The sequence below is a fragment of the Neofelis nebulosa genome, chromosome 1, assembly GCF_028018385.1.
Source record: "Neofelis nebulosa isolate mNeoNeb1 chromosome 1, mNeoNeb1.pri, whole genome shotgun sequence".
Lineage (NCBI taxonomy): Eukaryota > Metazoa > Chordata > Mammalia > Carnivora > Felidae > Neofelis > Neofelis nebulosa.
The window spans coordinates 221,095,919-221,116,312 of NC_080782.1; the positions used below are offsets into that span (position 1 = coordinate 221,095,919).

General features: G+C 35.2%; 1 protein-coding gene across 1 annotated transcript in view; it reads left to right on the forward strand.

Moving 5' to 3' along the window:
* The window catches only part of RB1 (RB transcriptional corepressor 1), a 177,250-nt gene that overhangs the window by 39,064 nt on the left and 117,792 nt on the right, over nt 1-20,394 (forward strand). Inside the window, 5 exon segments of the mRNA XM_058685648.1 lie at nt 2,836-2,951; nt 6,831-6,950; nt 13,503-13,541; nt 14,913-14,980; nt 18,294-18,404. Coding sequence (XP_058541631.1) covers nt 2,836-2,951; nt 6,831-6,950; nt 13,503-13,541; nt 14,913-14,980; nt 18,294-18,404 — 454 coding nt within the window.

The following is a 20,394-nucleotide window of genomic DNA, read 5'->3' on the forward strand; positions in this document are numbered from 1 at the left end:
TGCTACTGAGCCTGGGGTGGCTCCCCTTCTCCACCAGGTGCATGTACAAGGCAGCAGGCCCCGGTCTGGAGAAAGTCCTGTAACCCTGGATTGTCACTTCTAAGGCTGTTTGCAAGTTAGACATTGGTTCTTTCTGTTTTTTCCATTCCCTGGACTATGGTCCAGAGAGGTTTTTCTCTTGTCCAAACATAATCCTACGCTTCCACAGCCTCTCTGTCTCTTCCTTTTGTCTCTCCACAGAAGGAGATCCTTCTCTTCTGTGCCTATGCCTCCGGTTTTATCTCTCCCAGTTCATAATCACCCACTTATAGCTTGCCAAGTTGTATCTGTTGGCCCCTGGAGATGTTTCTGTCACTCTGTAGCCTAGATTCCTGGAATTCCAAATCTTCTGGCCTCAATACTCCTGTGTTTGAGGGGCGGGGGACCTTCACACCCCCCTGCTTCTCTGCCATGTTGACTCTGTCTCCTAAGTTTTTTGTTTTTTTTTTTTTAATTTTTTAAATGTTTACTTATTATTTTGAGAGAGAGAGAGAGAGAGAGAGAGTGAGCACAAGTGGGGGAAAGGGCAGAGAGAGAGGGAGGGAGACACAGAATCTGAAGCAGGCTCCAGGCTCTGAGCTGACAACAGAGAGCCTGACACGGGGCTTAAATCCATGGACTGTGAGATCCTGACCTGAGCCAAAGTTGGATGCTTAACTGACTGAGCCACCCAGGCGCCCCAATAAATCTTGATAAATGCACTCAACCATGTAATTACCACCATCAATTAAAGTATAGAAATTTTTGGTCCAGAAAGTTTTCTCCTTTCCTTTGTTGTCTAACACCTCCACTCCTGTCCCAAGGCAGCCACTGATGTACTTTTTGCCATTAAAAATTAATTTTGCCTTTTCTAGACTTTTGTAGGAAAGGAAGAACAGTATATAGGATTTACCCTTTTTTCTCTGGCTTCTTTTTTTCATGTGATAATTTTGAGGTTTATGTTGTGTTTATTAGTACTTTTCCTTTTTTATTAAAAACATTTTTTTATGTTTTATTTATTTTTGAGAGAGAGATTGAGAGACAGAGCATGCATGGAGGAGGGACAGAGAGAGAGGGAAACACAGAAACTGAAACATGCTCCAGGCTCTGAGCTGTCAGCACAGAGCCCAACGCAGGGCTCAAACCTACGAAATGTGAAATCTTGATCTGAGCCAAAGTCGGATGCTTAACTGACTGAGTCACCCGGGCGCCCCAGTACTTTTCCTTTTTATTGTTGAATAACATTCCATTGTATGGTTGTACCACAGTTTATCTGTTCACCAGTTTTTGGATATTGGGACATTTTCTAGTTTTTGGTTTTTATAATTGAAGCTGTTATTAACATTTATGTACAAAGTTTCCATTTCTCTTGGGTATAAATACCTGGGAGTGGTATTGCTAAGTGTTATGGAAAGTATATACTTAACTTTATAAGAGCTTGCCAAACTTGTTTTTCAAAATGGTTGTACCATTTTACATGATCACCAGCAGTATTTGAGTATTCCTTGCTCTACATCCTTACCAACCATTTGTTGTCTCAACCATATCGTCAGTCTTTTTAATTTAACCATTCTAGTGGGTGTATAGTTGTAAGTTTTAAGATATTTGTATAGAAATGCAACAGGTTGCTGCATATTGTGGAATTTAAGAAACAAAACAAACAGCAAAGAAAAGAAAAGACACATGAAGAAATAGACTCTTAACTGTAGAGAACAAACTGATCGTTACCAGAAGGGAGGTGAGGGGATGGGTTAAAAAGGTGATGGGGATTAAGGAGTGTACTTGTCTTGATGAGCATTGGGTGATATATGGAATTGTTGAATCCCTGTATTGTACACCTGAAACTAATATACCACTGTATGTTAACTATACTGTAATTAAAACAAAACTTAAATAAAAATATTTGTTTTCCATGTAGCTAAAATTAAGGAAAAGTTTAGAGTTAGATAATATGTTTTTATTATTAAAATTTGATAATCCAGAACAATTCTTTTCCTAAAGTTTATATGTAACTGAGATTTCAAAACAATGTAAAATTTCATCATAAACTTTTCAGCTCTGTTGTAACCTTCGATTGAGAGTAAGCAAATTGTTCCAGTTGTGTAATAGAATATCAGCTAATTTGGTATTTCTTTTGTTTGCAATCTAATGTAATCAAGTTTTACCTACAAAACTTACATATTTAGAAAGAGATACATATTTTTAAGGGAAAAAGTATTCTAATGATAATCATAGCCATCACTCATCAGGTACTAATTATATGCCAGGCATTATTCTAAGGGCTTTAGATGTATACTCTCACTTAATTCTTACCAAGTGAGATATGTATTATTATTTCCATTTTACAAAGGAGGCAATTAAGGCACTGAGAGATATGAATTTCATGAGGTTACAAAATACTTGAGTCAGTAGATTGGTAAAAAAAAATTAAGTGTATCAGAGCAAAATGAAGATATTCAAGAAAGTAGGCTTCTTTTTAAAAAAAAAAAAAACAATTGTTATGAACTCAAATCCTTTAAGTTGGCTCTGATGACATTGGATTATTGAAAAATGAAAATATTTGCTTCAGAGAAATGACCCCTCAATTTTTCACAGTAAGTTATAATTTAACTTTTTGATCTTTCTAGTATTTTTTGCTTTATAATATAAAATTAAAGATTTTTTATTAGTGTGGAATTAAATACTCTCAACTATATGCCATCATAAGAATTTAAAAGCAAGTTGAGTAAGAAAAAAATCATCATATAATTTTAGTATAGTATCCAGTGTGTGAATAATTAATGAAATATTTGAATTTTTTTTTTTTTTTGTACCCAGGAAGGTTATAGTCAAAGGAAAAAGGAACTATGGGGAATCTGTATCTTTATTGCAGCAGTTGACCTAGATGAGATGCCATTCACCTTTACTGAGCTACAGAAAAACATAGAAACCAGGTAAAATTTCTTACATCAATATAGGCCTCTGCCATTAAAGAAAAGTATTTCTGAACTTTCCTCTTAACAGACTTTAGAGAACTAGTGAGAAATGTTGAAATTAAATAAAACTTTTAAAGGACTTAGGTCAACTAGTGAACTTTCTTTCATGAAGCCTTAATGAATGTATATTTATGTTGCACTTTCTCAAGAATATTGCAGTTTGTGTCCTGGGAAATTTTTCATCTAGAAACTAGATGAAACTAGGAACATCTAGGAAACTAGAACTTTCCTAGTTGTAGCTCTTGATGAAATGGACAAAAAGAACAAGGGTTTGTAATGTAGACTTATTAGATTAAAACTTATAAAAGTACTGTAAGTCTATCTTAAAGGAATTTAACTAAGATTTATTAACGTTTAAGATTGCTTAATGTAATATATGCATAATTATATGCTTTTTGAGACTGGAAATTTAGCTGAGTGTCCATAGTTGCTCTAGGAATTAATGTTTGTTGTTGAGTTTATAAGCCTTATAAGAAGCATTTACTAATTTGTTTCTAGTAACTTCTGAACTGTATCCTGAGCAGATAAAGTTTGTGGGACTTCCAGTCATTTCATTTGCAGTGTATTTACAAAATGTAACAGTAATTAATGTTACCAGAAAGGTAGTAGTATATGTTTTTTCTTGGATAAAACCATCTAGAATTAAACATAATTGGTGTTTTATTTAAATGAGATAAATTGCTGTGTTGTTCAGTAACTCTTTTTCTTACTGCCTCCAAATAAAATGTGGAAACAAAGACCTTGTATATTTTTTATTATTTTTTATGAATATAATTTATTGTCAAATTGGCTTACATGTAACACCCAGTGCTCATCCCAACAAGTACCCTCCTCAATGCCCATCACCCATTTTCCCCTTGCCCTCACCCTCAGTTTGTTTTCTGTATTTGAGTCTCTTGTGGTTTGCCTCCCTCCCTCTCTGTTTTTTTCCCCTTCCCTTCCCCCATGGACTTCTGTTAAGTTTCTCAAGATCACATGAGTGAAAACCTATCATATCTGTCCTTCTCTGAATGACTTATTTCACTCAGCATAATACTGTATGTTCATATTTAACCTGGTGAATTAGAATTGGTTTACTGCTCAGATTTCAGTTTAACTTGATTAATAAAATCACTAAATCAAAATATTTTTATATAACTGAGAAATAATCTAAATATATAAGTAAATTTCTACATTAATTTGTATATTTACATGGTAGATGTTTCATCTACCTAGACGATTCATCTGTCCTAGAGGATTGAAAAGAATATGGATGCTTTGGTTGAGATAGAGCAGGTTTTAATCTGGTCTCTGTTGTTTTCCAAGCTGTATGACTTGGAGCAGATTGCTTAGCTTTATTAAGTCTCAGTTTCCTCATCTGTAAAGTGAAAATTATTAGCTACTTTATATGAGAATTAAATAGCTTACAGCAAATAGAGAAGTAAGCAGTTTATAGAATCAGCATTCATGACTCAACTTGACCATAGGTACTGTTGAGGTCTTGAGTTCTTTCCTTCTACAGACCACCCCTCCATGCCCTTCCCCTACAAAAAAAAGAAAGAAAACTGGAACAACTGTTAGGCACTCTGATACTGTGCTAGGTTCTAATGATATGGAGGTGAGAAATAGTCTGTGACCTCAAGAAACTCAGTCCACTGGGAAAGATAAAATTAAACAGATGGCTGCAATTCAGTGTTATATAGCTATTTATAGACTACTAAATAAATATGAAAGAGAAAAGCGAATACATCTTTTATTTCTAACATGAAAGAATTTTCCTGGCAAATGTTTTCCTATACTTTTTTCCTGAGTATTCATAAGCAGCACTGTTTTATAATTGGGCATGTCATAACTAATCTCCCTAAAATAAATGTAGTAATGACTTGTTATAACTTTTTCTTAGGGCATCTCTCTGTTCTAATAACTACCCAGTAATGTTATCTAGACCACTGCTTCTTAAATGTGCTTTGGTAAAGGACTTTTTTCCTCAGTATATCATGGACTGACATTTAAAAATATATAATGTCAATTGATTACCGAAAAAAAATGAAATGAAAAACTTATAGTAATATTTTTTATTTTTATATTTTATATTTTTATTTTTATTATATTTAGCAGGCATAAAATTGTGAAAGTTTTTATATGCTTACCCTCAATTTCTGTACTTATTTAATTGTGGACGGATAACAAACCAGTACCAATTCATGGAGCACTGCTCTAGAGTATGTAGTTACTTACAGATCCGTGTGTCTTAATTATGGCTTTTTATACCTGCTTTTCCTCCCTCTAGCCTTTCCTCTTCTCTTTCCTTCACAGAAGGGCTACAGAAGGAATACTCAATTAAGTTACCCCTAGTAACAATTCAGTTTCCACGGTCCTCCATAGATATTGCCATATATCTCATAAAAACTGGAATTTTCATGGAGAATGGTTCATGAATAAATGCTGTTCTGAGGTTGATTTCTTTTTCTCTGGAGGTACCTACACATTTACTCCATTCCCTTTTCTGAGCAGCATCATGATCATTTACTCCACATTATTTCTGCTTCCTTGTTTGCTGTTCCACATAGCTTGTTGTGGCTGCCCCAGTGCCTTCTATATCCTGAGGATTTTAATAACCTTCTTTTGGGTTTTTTGCCCTCTGTTGATTAGCTGAAGCTTTTATTTTTACAGTTCTCAAGATAAGTGTCTGAGGGGTCCAGTCCATTTTTGGAATGAAACCTATAATTCATTAGTTGCCAGACAGCCTATGGGTGGGTCTGGTGACTACCCTTTAGTTCATTTAGCTGCTTTGGTATAATTCCTTAGACAATCTTGATTAGAAATGAGTGTGTGAGGTGCAGTTGATGATTGCTGTCTTTAGTGCCCTGTTTCTCATTGGTGAAAAACGTGTTAATATTTCACATAGATTAATTTTTTATAGAAAACAATAAAGAATGATTTAAAGAGATTATTTAAACAACTTAAAAATTTTATTCAGTTTTTATTTTCCCTTCCCCAACAATTCAGTCCTAAAACCACTGGGGGGGGGGGTGCAGTGAAGAAAGTAAGTATGTGCATCTGTGATAGGGTAGAGCCACGGGGTCCAAGAAGGATGTTAGAGTCCAAATGAGATAAGGAAGGCATTCACATGGCTGTGGTTGGGGGTGGGGATTATGATCTGGACTGCTTGGTGTGCAGTGTCAGAGACCAAGCAGGGTGTGTAGTAAGCCAGTGTAGAGAGTCATGGCACATGTGAGGTGAGGGCAGTTACGGGAGGGGAGTCAGCAGTCTCCTAGGGTGAGGAAGATGTCCATGTAGAGGGGTGAGGGCAGTCTAGAATGGGGAGTCAGTCTAAGCAGGAGAGGAGAGTGCCCATATGGGAGAGGGGATAGCTTTGGAGATGGAAGGTAGTTACATACAGGGGGGGTTGACTAAATGAATAAATAAAGATAAGTAGATCCTAGGTTTCTCACTGTGAAAGAAGAGGTATAAATATGGAAATGGAAACACTGGAATGAACCATGTGTTCAAAAAACCATGTTTTTTGTTGGAATTAGATAAATAGATGTGAACTTATGATTTTCAAAGCATATGGGTAGGTATGGAAATAAATATGTATGTATATGCCTGTCATAACCCTTGTTTTTGTATAAATAAATGTAGGCATAGGTATACAGATACAGGGGTGTAAGTTGAAGCTAGTTGATTTTTACTCTTCAAAGTCTAGTAAAATGTAAAAAGTAATTTCTTCTAAAGAATATAATAGTGATTTGGTGTAGAGCTAATAAACTTTTTAATTGAAATGTCTCTGCTTTGAAAATGAAATAAAACATTTTTTCAGTTACAGATTCACTTTTTTCTGTTATTTTCTTTTAGTGTGTACAAATTCTTTGATTTACTAAAAGAAGTTGATACGAGTACCAAAGTTGATAATGCTATGTCAAGACTGTTGAAGAAGTATAAGGTATTGTGTGCACTCTACAGCAAATTGGAAAGGTAAAGTAGAAATATTATTAGGATTACCTCCATTTTTCATGTTACTGTTCATGATTAGGTTCCGTCTGGGAACTCTGTTTAGTAATATTGTTGGATATTACCCCTTAGATTTGTCCCCTTTGCTATTAGTGTTTTTTTGGTTTTTTTTTTTTTTTTTTTTTGGTTCTTATAGCTTTCTTTTTTATCCAGTTATACACAATTCTGAATGTTTCCTCCAAAATTGTTATATGGTCCTTTCATATTTCTCATTTGCTTTAATGAACTTTAAGCTTAGTTCCCACTTTAGCCTTCTCTGCCAGAAGAAGACTTCTAGTTCTCAATGGAAGAGTGACCTTAACATTTAAACTTCTTCCTAATGGTGTTATTTCGTTTAGAAAGAGAAAGCATGCAGTAGGTGTACCTGACGTATACTACCAAGCTATGATTTGTATTCTCAGTGGTGGTTTAGAAGACTTTCCATTACTATTCAATGGGGAGAAAGATAAAATTCAGATAAATGTGGGTTGAGTTTTTAATACACTCTTCATCTAGGTCTCCACTGCCACTGGATACAATGCCAAATCTGGCATGTGCCTGTTGCTGTGTCCACTTGGGGGCTCATTTCACTTGGGTAAAAAATATGAAAGTTAATATTTTAGGTAAATAAAAAGTTGTAAAGGAAGTTGTATTCTACTTTGGGCTCCAACACGTACCGTGTGATCTTGGACAAGCTAGTTACCTAACTTTAGTGCTTAGTTTTCTAGTGTGTAAGCTGAATTGATAATGGTGCCTATCCTCTTAGGTTTTTTAATGTACTAAATGAGGTAATGCAGACAGTGATGACTCCAATGCCTGTAATAAACATAGTAAACTTTCCACTGTTTGTTGTTTTTTGGGGTTTTTTTTTTCCTTAAGTAAGCTCTATACCCAATATGCGGGTTGAACTCATGACCCCAAGAGCAAGAGCCACATGCTCTATTGATCGAGTCAGCCAGATGCCCCTTCACAAATGTTTAAAAAATTTTTAATTGTTTGTTTCTTTTTGAGAGAGGTAGCAAGAGAGAGCAAGCGAGCACGAGTGGGGAAGGGGCAGAGAGAGAGGGAGACACAGAATCTGAAGCGGGCTCCATACTCCGAGCTGTCAGCACAGAGCCGATGGAGGGCTCCAACTCACAGACCAAGAGATCGTGACCTGAGCTGAAGTCAGATGCTTAACCGACTGAGCCACCCAAGCACCCTTCCACATAATGTTTTTAAAACAAAAAAATATTTCTTGCCCAATTTGGGAAAATTTATATACTATATCCCCTTTAAAGAGTCACACTGTACACTGGCAACTCAGGATTCTTAAAAGTCCTATATAATAAAATATGTGGAATCTGTTGAATTCATCATTTCCTAAATTTATTAGACTACTAATATTTGTTTATATGCATTTAACATCAATTAAAACCTCCTGGAAATAGTGTTTTGTAGAATATACTTTTAAGAATCTTTAGGCTAGCTATCAGCTTATTTTATTGCAAAAAAATTAAGAAACTACAACAAGCATTAACTAAGTGTCTGTTAGTCCTCAGTTATATGTTAGGTGCTGGGGACATAAAATCTATGACACTATGATCATCAAGAAGCTTATAGTAAATAAATTATATTCTTTAATAAAAATAAGTGCAGTAATGCATGTGATGCTCTCTTTTAGAAGATTTTATATGAGAAGTAGAAATTACATAGTGGGCAAAATGTCGTGTATGTTCAAGGGTGAGAAGGGTAATTGCAGGGTACTTTTGATCAGGTAAAAACTATAAAATGCAATATCTGAAAAGGCTTAAGGATAAATTCACCAAGCAAAATGTGTAGGAACTGTGACTGAACTTCCCAGGCAGAGTGATTAGCATGTGTACAAAGGCAAAGCAGTAGCATTATGTACTTTGTTTTGCTGATGGCTGAAAGGTAGGAAGGGTTCAGACTGATAGTGAGCTTGGACTTTGCCTTGCAGGGGATGGAGTCATTGAATGATTTTGATCTGGAATGACAGTCAGATCTGGCCTTAACAGATCACTTGGGCCTTTTTTATTAACTAGTTATATAAGTGGATTGTCAGGTTTTTTCCCTATCTTCTTTGTACGTTTTTCTGAAGAGCAATTAGGAAAATTAACTGTGGTATCAAAGCCTGTTCATTTCAGAGCAGACTGTATGTGTGCATATATATATGGCAATATATATGACGAAAAAGATCTAAGTATGAATATTAATTTAGTCATTTACTGAGTGTGTGAGTTAGGAAAAGTTCCTTAACTTCTCTAACCATCAATTTCGGTCTAAAATATAGCCAGTAATATTTTCCTTACAGGGTAATTGTGAGAATTAAATAAAACAATGTTATCGGTTAGCTCACTTGCCAGCACATATTAAGTGCATAATAAATGGTAGCTTTTAAAGTTAATATTAGCTTTGTTAATGCTATTATAGAGAAATATAATAATGTAAGCCATGAATTTCAAATACTCTAGTAGCTATGTGACAAAAATAAAAAGAAACAAGTGAAATTAATTTTAACATTTCATTTAACTTACATATTTCAAAATATCTCATTTCAACATGTATAATTCACACAAAAATTTTTGCCTGAATGTTCATAGCAACATTATTCATAATAACCAAAGGTAGATTATTTTATTGTTCAGCTATTAAAGGGAATAAAGTGCTTTTAGATACTACAACATGGATGAACCTTGAAAACATTAAGCTAAGTGAAAGAAGCCAGACACAAAAGAGCATATATTCCATTATATGAAGTGTCCAAATGGGCATATCCATAGAAACAGAATGTAAATTAGTGATTGCCAAGGAGTATTGCTAATAGATAGGGGGTTTGTTTGGGGGGTTGGGGGGACGATAGAAATATTCTGGAATTAGATAGTAGTGATGGTTGTAAAACGAAGTGAATACACTAAAATTACTGAATTTATATACTTTAGAATTATAAACTTTATGCTATATGAGATATATTTTAATAAAACATAAAACCAATATGAAAGTTATTAATGAAATATTTCACATTCTTTTTCTCATACTAAGTATTTTTTAATACTTTGGTGTATAATTCACATTTACAGCACAACTTCATTTGCACTAGCCACATTGCAGGTGTTTGGTAGCTTGCTGTAAGTGCTTGTGGCTACCATAGTAGCACAGACATATATTGAATGCAATTATCTTTTACTGTATGAGAGCATTTTAGTTTGAGTTACATTAAGTTACAGTTTAAAACAATGCTTTGGACATTAAACATCTTTTCTATAATTACAAAAAGTCCTTTTTGTAATTATAAACTACTTTTTATTATAAGGTAGTAATTTTGTCTATATACATTTTTTTATTTACATATTTTTGGTGACTGGCTTCTTTCACATAGCATGTTTTCATGGATTATCCATGTTGTAGCATGTTTCCCTACTTTGTTACTATTTATTATGGAGCAATATTCCACTGTATGGTTTTATCACATTTTATTTATCAGTTTACAGACATTTTGTGTCGTATGTCTTTTAAAGTAGTTGAGAGTATGGAGAAAAGCAAGTGTATATTTATAGAGTTTGTTACATTAATTGTCTTATTAAGCCATTTCTTGTTCTCCTCATTTGTTCCTATGGATTCAGTTTACCATCTAGTGTCATTTGTTTACTCCAACACAGCTTTGATCCCACCCACCTCTTTTGTGCAAATAGATTACATTTCTCTATGTTATAGCCCCCAAAATACAGTTATATACATACCGTGTTATACAGTTGCTTTCACATCAGTTATGAGAAGAAATACGCAGTTATTACCATCTTTTATAGCACAATAATTTCACCTTTTCCAGTGCTCTTTGTTTTTTCATGTGGATATGAATTAGTGTTACTTATTTTCAGCCTGAAGAACTTCTTTTAGTATTTCTTGTGAGAAATATTTAGTATTTAGTATTTCTAATGAGTCTGCTATCAACAAATTCTCTTTTATTATTTGGTAATGTCTCTTTTATTATTTTCACTCTTGACAGTTTTGCTGGATATGATTCTTGGTTAACATTTTTTTTCTTTCAGCACTTTGAATATGTAATCTTACTGCCTTCTGATCTTCATTGTTTCATGAGAAGTCAGCTGTTAATGTTATTGGGTTCCTTTCTACATGCTGTATCATCTTTTTCCTGTTTTTGTCTTTTAACACTTTACTGTCATATATCTGGGTATGGATTCCTTTACATTCATCCTTCTTGGAGTTTATGTGTTTTGGGTATGTAAATTAGTGTTTTTTCATCAGATTCAGGAAGTTTTCAGCTATTTCTTTAAATTTTTTTTTCCTGCTCCTATCTCTCCACCCACTTCTGGTACTCCCATTACACATGTATTGGTGTGTTTTTTGGTGTCCCACATTTCTGTGAACCTCTTCATTTTTCTTCTTTTTCCCCCCCTCTTTGTTCTTCACACACCATAATCTCTTTTGGTCTGTCTTCAAGTTTAGTGTTTCTTTCTTATGTCAGGTCAGATCTGTTGAGCCTATCTAGAGAATTTTTCATTTTGGTTGTTGTACTTTTCAACTCAAATTTCCATTTGGTTCTTTTAAAATAATATCTCTTTATTGATAGTCTCTATTGGATGAGACAATATCAGAATACCTTTCTTTGTTCCTTAAGCATGATTTCTTTTAGTTATCTGGATATATTTATTTACTTATTTTTTTTTGGGGGGGGGATATATTTATAATAGCTCCTTTGAAGTCTTTGTTAAGTCTGACATCTGGGCTCTCTTTAATGCAATTTCTATTGCATGCTTTTTTCTCATGTAGAGTTCATACTTTCCTATTTCTTTGCATATTTTCATTTATTCTTGAAAACTGAACATTTTGATAACACCCTAGTAAGTCTAGGTACTGATTCTCCTATGTTGTGGGGCTTTCTGTTGTCGTTTTGCATTTGTTTGGTGGCCTAGCTGTGTTATTTCAGTGAAGTATGTTAGTCCCACAGTGTCCAGCCTTTGATAATGCTCTTCAGTGTAGCCATTGGACATGTGCACAGTCACTCTGAGGTGACTCATTTTCAAGAGGTTCTCTTTGACAGTCTTTTTCCCCCTGATCTCTCTTGTTAAGTTAACCATTTTGTTGATATACCTTCCATTAATTGGTGAATGATTATTTTGCTGTTTTTGACAATGTCTGGGCCTCAAATTGTTTCACAGTCTGATCTCATTAATTTGGCTCCCTTTTCAGAAATAGTCTTTGAGGTCAGCCTTGAGGCTTGTTCTTTTTGAGCTCTTCTTAGCTCCTTCTTCCCCTGGTTCTCTCCTAAGTGGTCTAGGATTCAGCTTGTTGCTTTCATACAATTGCTAGCCTCCTCTTACATGCTCACCACCAAAATTTCCATTGTTTTCAATGGCACCTAGCCTTGAAAGTTCCCACCCTGTGTTCCAAATGAAGTTAATTCCTTTGGAGAGAGCTTCAGACCTCTTTTTTTGTGAAGACTTGCCTCTTTCCTGGGCATCACTTTGCCACTGCTGTGAGGTCAGAATGGGAAATGTGCACCTCTTCTCTTAGAACGTCATTTCCACTTTAAGAGTAAGGCACTGAGAAAACATGGTAGCCCCTAATCTTCTCAGATTGCTTTTCATATCTGGAACCTCTGTACTGTGAACTAAGTGGGGTAAAAGAAGTCAAGGCCCCAGTATTCTTGGTCAGCTGTGCCTGGAATAGAATTTTCACCCTTTGAGTGGGAGCTAAGTGGAGGAAGGGAGCCCTAGACCTCCCAGTTACTCTTGCCTGGGATAGACTTTCTGCATACAAAGCTGGGGGTGATTAGAAATTCTGGCCACCTTCCTTTCCCAGAGTGATAGTCCTAGGCTGGGAACTGCAGAGAGAGGTAGTCCTGTGTCTTGGCTGCACCTGCCCAGGGTAGAGCTTTATGATGCTGAGCTAAAGAGGAGGAGGAAGTGAGTTTTGCTATGAATTCCAGTCTATTTTTGTTCTTACCAAGAGTTAGTAGATTTTCATGAACAAATGTTTCCTTTTTTGCTGTATTCCCTCAGGAGAATTTCCAGAGACTTTAAATGATTTTTAAAATAATTTCAACCAATTATAGTTACTACACTGGGAAACAGGTCTGTGGAAATTTTTACTCCACCATTGTCCTAAAAAAACATGGTTTATAGTACTGTTAAGTTGAGTTATTTTAGTGAGACTAATAGTTAAATAAACTTTTACGACCTTATCTGAGATTCTAACTAGATCAAGATTTAATTGCAAAAATACATTCTGAGTTACAAATGCCCATAAGGAATCCAGTCCTTTTGTAGTTAAATATTAACAGTGATGTGTGGAAATGTCATGTATTGGAAAAACCTACTTTAACATTTTTTAATAATGCTGTAATTTTTTGTCTTTAAAATGTATACTTCTGGATAAAAAGAAAAATAATAAGATGTATACTTCTGGAAATAAGTTGAATAAAGCGTGATAAAATTTATTTCTAAGTTATGAAAAAAATTTAAAAGTAACTTTTAAAAAAGCCATAATGGTAATATAATTATTATTTCCTTTTAGGACATGTGAACATATATATTTGACACAACCTGGCAGTTTGTAAGTATTTCCTAGCATGCTATTTTTATCTTCTTTTATTTTTATTTATTTTTTAAAAGATTTTATTTATTTTAAGAGAGAGAGGACAGCATGAGTAGGGGAGGAGCATAGAGAGAGGGAAGGAGAAAAATCCCAAGCAGGCTCTACACTGTCAACACAGAGCCCAATGTAGGGGTCGAACTCACAAACCATGACATCGTGACCTGAGCTAAAAGCAAGAGTTGGACACCATTGAGCCACCCAGCTGCCCCTGTCTTTTTTTTTTTTTTTTTTTTTTTTTTAAAGATTTTTCTGGAATAATCCCAAACATGTTAATGTCAGGGTTAGTTTGATAGATTATAGCATGCTACCTCATAAATTAAGGTCATAGATTTATACTCTGTGCAGATTACTTACCTTCTCACAAAGACAGTGGTACGAAATACATGTCCTTTACTGCAAGGTGAACTAATAGGGTGGAAGTTCGTTCAGTGCAACATATCACCTGCTCAGGGGAAAATGCGTATTCACTGGCTAAATCTTTTTTGAGGGTCCGTTATAAGCACTTTATTAACTTTAGTAAGACTAAAAGCATAGTGTTTTTGTAAGAGTAAATGTGAAGTGTATATTAAAATTTCCAAATTATCTTTTTAAATGTATATGGTACATGCTCCAACAGTATACCCATGTAAGAGCTCTAGAGATTTTCTTTGGAAATGGTATGAGTAGTATATGAGATATTCTGCCCCACTGAACTAGTGGTATTGAAGATGATTGATATAAAGGGAAATTATATGTTTATTAATTAATCTATTCCAGTTGTTAATACCAACAAGTTATCAAAGCATAGTGTTAAATTAGTAAAGTAGAGTCACCCAAACCTCTCTCTGCTTAAATGTTGATTTTAATTAGAAAGCAAAGGGCAGGAAAGTATTAAGTAATTGGAAACCAAGTACATCATAGTATACCACTTTTTATGCATATTTTTCTATTAGAATTGAAATATTAAATATTTCCTTTACAAAATGTATTTTGTACATTTTGTACATGGGGTAAATATAAATATTGGTAAAACCACTCACTGAATTGAAGCAAATTGAGTTAATGTGTAAATTGTACATTTAAAATGGATTGTATTCTCTTATGCAATCAATCAACTTAGGCCTGTAATTTAAAAAGAAGGAAGAGGTGCCTGGGTGTCTCAGTTGCTCCACACTGTTGGTGAAGCCTGCTTAGTATTCTCCCTCCCTCTCTGCCTCTCTCTACCTACACCTTGTGTGTGCATGTACTCTCTCTCTCTCTCTCTCTCTCTCTCAAAATAAATAAGTAAAAGGAAAAAAATAGTTGAAGACTGTCAGTGTAAAATTTTTTTCTGCTTTGTTTGTTTACCAGGCTATCTACTGAAATAAACTCTATGTTGGTGCTAAAAGCTTCTTGGATCACATTTTTACTAGCTAAAGGTAAAGTCATTGTTTTTGTTCCATGTGAATGTTTCAAATGCAATAATTGATCATTCTTTTGGACTACGCTCAATTTTTTATTCAGTTTAATGTTACTCCCGCCCCCCCACTCCCCAATTCTCTGTGTGGCTTGTGAACTCTTAGCAAGTTCTTGTAATTATGGCACTGGAAGCAGCTTTGGAAATGTCTTATTTCATTTCTGTTTCTAATATCCTTTTATCCTTCTTGCCTTTTTTTTTTTAAGAATAATGTTACTGTTTTTATAAAGATGATACAGTCACAATACATAATTCAAATAATACAGAAAATGCAAAGAAAAGTGTAGAAAAATTACCCAAAACCTACCTAGAAATAATTATCATTAAAATTAGACTGTCATTCCAGTTATAATTTCTGTAAGATTATAAAACATTATTAAAAAATTAAGGTTACAATCTTTTTAATTTTACCTTGTGTTTCGATTTAAAGGTATTAATCTGCTTGAAAGAAAAGAGCACTAATATTACCACTCTTCCTGTTACCTCCCCATTCCCTACTTTAAGATTTTTTTTTTTTTTAATTTTTTTTTTCAACGTTTTTTTAATTTATTTTTGGGACAGAGAGAGACAGAGCATGAACGGGGGAGGGGCAGAGAGAGAGGGAGACACAGAATCGGAAACAGGCTCCAGGCTCCGAGCCATCAGCCCAGAGCCTGACGCGGGGCTCGAACTCACGGACCGCGAGATCGTGACCTGGCTGAAGTCGGACGCTTAACCGACTGCGCCACCCAGGCGCCCCCCTACTTTAAGATTTTTGCATTGTCGTATTAACATTATCAAAGATTATAACATATACATTCTCTTCTATAATTAAAACTACTTGTTTATTCTCACTTCTCTGTTTTGGTGGATTCTAAGTTTATTGTCACTTCTCTGTTACAGCTTCTCCATTTCTGAGTTCTTTATTTTGATTCATCTTTAGTTGGCTGGATTTTACCAAGAAGGAGTTTTTCAAAAAAGGCTTTTTGGCACCATATTCTCTGTGTTGTTTATGAGTCATGTCCATAGGCTTTATACTTGAAGGACCACTTGGCTGTCTATCCTATTTTTGTGTCATTCTTGTTTTCCTCAGGACACTGTTTTATGGCATTAAACATTGCTATTAAAAAATTGGAGACTAGCTTAATTTCCGCCCCTTATTTACTTTTTTTTTTTTCTTGAGAGACAGTGCGAGTGGGGGAGAGGCAGAGAGAAAGGAAGACACAGAATCCGAAGCAGGCTCCAGGCTCTGAGCTGTTGGCACAGGGCCTGATGGGAGACTTGAATTCACGGACTGTGAGATCATGACCTGAGCTGAAGTCAGATGCTTAACTGACTGAGCCACCCAGGCGCCCCCACTTATTTACTGTCTAAATACTTGATTTTTTTTTTTAAGTTTGAGGTTCATTATCTTAACTAGAATATCTCTTTTGTTTTTTATTATTCTGTATTAGTTTTTCTTGTAACACTATATCTCTTTTTAAACTGAAGGTCTGCACTTTATTTCAAAGAAATCTTAACATACTACATTTTTTCAAGTTTATTTTGAGAGAGAGAGAGAGAGAGAGAAAAAGCACAAGTGGGGGAGGGGCAGAGAGAGAATCCCAAGCAGGGTCAGCACTGCCAGCATGGAGTCCAATGTGGGGCTTGAACCCATGAACCAGGAGATCACCAACTGAGCCACCCAGGAACCCTTCATGCACTACATTTTTAAATATTACTCTATTCAGTTAGGTGCTATTCTATTCTGTTTCAGGAACTTAGCTGTCTTATGTTGGATTGTTTTTGTCCTCCATATTTAGTATCTTTTCTCATATTATTCTGATCTTTGGTCTTGTTCTTATGTATTAACTGTTTTTTGTCTCAAGCCTTTCTTCTGTTTTGAGCTAAACTGTGTTTGTAATGGTGTTATTTGGTCCTCAGTTTTTCCTTAGCTTTTCTAGCTCCTTATTTTTATATAACTTGTGCTTTTTATTTCTTAGTGCAAGGAGTCATAGGGCATTTTCTTCTCGTATATTATCTTCCAGATTGGGTTCTCTGATTTTTTTCCCCTTCTTACATTGTGATTCTTTTATTTCTTTTCTTGTTTTATTTTCTGTACTGTGTTTGCATAATTGCTGTGTTTCTCATGTTCTCCCCCACCTCATGTTACTAGGACTTTTTGTAGGCAACCCTGACCTGATGTTCTAGTTTCTCTGTTGTGGTTGGTGTTTGATGTTCTGTTTTCTCTGATGTAGTGTGAATAAATCTCTTTTCACTCACTTTGCATTTTATCTTTGGCTCGTTGTATTCCCCAAAGAGCTACAATATGAGTACAGCCTTTTTATTATATTTATTTTTAGTCAGGGTGAGGGAGAAAGTGGAGAATTTATCTGGAATGGTATGAGTCTTTGTTGTTCTGAGATTCTTGTTAGAATGAACTCTACAATAGAACATTTATAGTGATAATTACATCCTGTTTCCATAACAGGATTGTGTTGGGATTCAGATTGGCCCCCAGTTCAGCACAATATACTGGAGTCTCTGTGTTTATCAGAAAGTTAGCTACCATTTACTTCCTCTCTTTTACCCTTCTCTCATCAGCAATTTCTGTGCCCTCCACATAAGAGGAGGAAAAGATGAGGATACTCTGAGTCAGTATCTCTTAAATTTGGTGTTGGTACTGACACTTAGCCAGAACATGTTTTCCTTTATTTTATTGGGTATTGGAGGAGGATTTGATCTGACTTCACTTGACCATTTTATGTATTTACTTACTTATTTAATGTTTACTTATTTTTAAGAGGGAGAGAGAGCAAGCATGAGTGGGGGAGGGGCAGAGAGAGAGAGAGAGAGAGAGAGAGAGAGAGACAGACAGACAGAATCCAAAGGAGGCTCCAGCTCTGAGCTGTCAGCTCAGAGCCTGACATGATGGGACTTGAATTCATGAACTGTGAGATCATGACCTGAGCCAAAGTTGGATGCTTAACCAACTGAGCCACCCAGATGCTCCAGAAACAAAATGAATTTAGACATAGGGAATGAATTATAATGATAATAGCTAAATGTCAAATTCTCATGGTAGATTTATACTTCATTTATAATTTCATAACCTTTTATATATTTCATTTATATTTTATATATTTCAAATCTTGAGTTTTTGTGAAACAAAAAATTTTAAGCTTTAATATGCCTTTAGTGACTCTTAAATAAATGAGTATATGCATATGCCCATACCTACAATTTTCCCTGATTTAAAGATCTCAATCTTCGTTTCTAGTCTGTTACTTTACAATGTGAACCTACTTTATTTTCAGGGGAAGTGTTACAAATGGAAGATGATCTCGTCATCTCATTTCAGTTAATGCTCTGTGTCCTTGATTATTTTATTAAACTCTCACCTCCTGCATTGCTTAAAGAACCATATAGTAAGTATTTTAAATAATTTATGCACCTTCTACATCATTACTCAACAGTTGTTTATTTAATATCGACTAGGTCCAAAACATAGTTCTAGAGCTGAAGGGATGATAAAAAAGAAATCAGACCTGGACTCTGCCCTCAAGTAGTATAAGGTATAGAAGTAGAGATAAGACAAGCAAGTAAGTAATCAGTATATTATCACTTTCTAAGTGATCTGGGTCAAAATATAGTAAATGCTATGAGAGTTCAAGCGACGAGAAAGCAGGGGAAGACCAAGGAAGACCATATAAAAGAGGTGGATATGAACTGAGTGTTGAAGAGTAGATAGCATTTGAGGGTTAGGCAAAGTTGGGGTAGAATATTCCTAGTAAAGAGAAAATAAGAGGTAAGGCACAGATATGGGTGAAACTTCATGAGAAAGAGTAGCCCATTCTGCAGGAGGAGATTACCTAAATTGTATTGTTGGATGCTAATTATTATGTGACTAACTTTTTTTGCATATAATTGTCGTCTACTTCAGTGGGTGATGAGGTGAGAAGTGTTTTTAAGTGAAAGTAACTGTTGCTAAAAAAAAAAATAAAAAGAAAATAACTTGTTGAAATAGAGAGTATTAAGCAAAGATGAGTATATTCCTCTTAGAATGGAATTGCTTCTTTTGGTGGCATCAAGAGTAGAATTTCAAAATCATTTATTATACCACAGAAAAATGTAAACTTAACTAGGCCGAACTGCTTCCTTGCTCCTAAAATGATGAAAGTATTAATAATACTAAAAGTAATAGAGGACAGATCAAAACATGGAAATCAAAAGTGGTGTTGAAAGTGGCTGAAAAACTGGAGCCTAATTAATCTTCCTGAACGATAGTTTCATGGAAAAATGTGTTGAACGTGGTTTGACAGAGAAAGATCAGTAGCAGAAACCAAAATGGGAGAAAAAAATACAAAACAATATATTTTAAAAATTTCTGATTCTGTAATGATTATATGTCTTTTCTTCACTTTTTTCAATTTTTACAAGTTTAGGAAGTTCATGTAGGATGTTACTTTAGGTTGACAGGCTTTGTTCTTTTGGATTATTCAAACACATGTTTTAATTTTCTAAGTGCTATGTTAAGGAGGAACCAGGATGAGGTGTTAAATTGAGTATGATAAACTTTTAATTACTTTTTTATTATGAAAATTCCAGATGAATATACAAAAGTAGACAGTAGTATAATAAGCCTCATGTACTTAATCACGTGCCTTCAACATATAACTTATGGTCAACCAGGAGCCCCATCTGCTGCCTAGTTGCATCAGCTATATTATTATTTTTTTTTTTTTTAATTTTTTTTTTTCAACGTTTTTTATTTATTTTTGGGACAGAGAGAGACAGCATGAATGGGGGAGGGGCAGAGAGAGAGGGAGACACAGAATCGGAAACAGGCTCCAGGCTCCGAGCCATCGGCCCAGAGCCTGACGCGGGGCTCGAACTCACGGACCGCGAGATCGTGACCTGGCTGAAGTCGGACGCTTAACCGACTGCGCCACCCAGGCGCCCCAAGCATCACCTATATTATTTTGAAGCACATCTTTGTATACCATTTCGTTCTTACAAATTTTAGTATGTATCTCTAAAAGGTAGCCTTTTTAAAAAGCATAGTGACTATTAGCACACCTGAAAATCAATAGTGATTTCTAGCCTAATACCACCAAATATCTAGTAAGTGTTCAGATTTTCACTTGCCTTTTATTTTATTTTATTTTTTTTTATTTTTTTATTTTTTTTATTTATTTTTGGGACAGAGAGAGACAAAGCATGAACGGGGCAGGGGCAGAGAGAGAGGGAGACACAGAATCGGAAACAGGCTCCAGGCTCCGAGCCATCAGCCCAGAGCCTGACGCGGGGCTCGAACTCACGGACCGCGAGATCGTGACCTGGCTGAAGTCGGACACTTAACCGACTGCGCCACCCAGGCGCCCCTCACTTGCCTTTTAAAAGTGATTTTAAAACTTT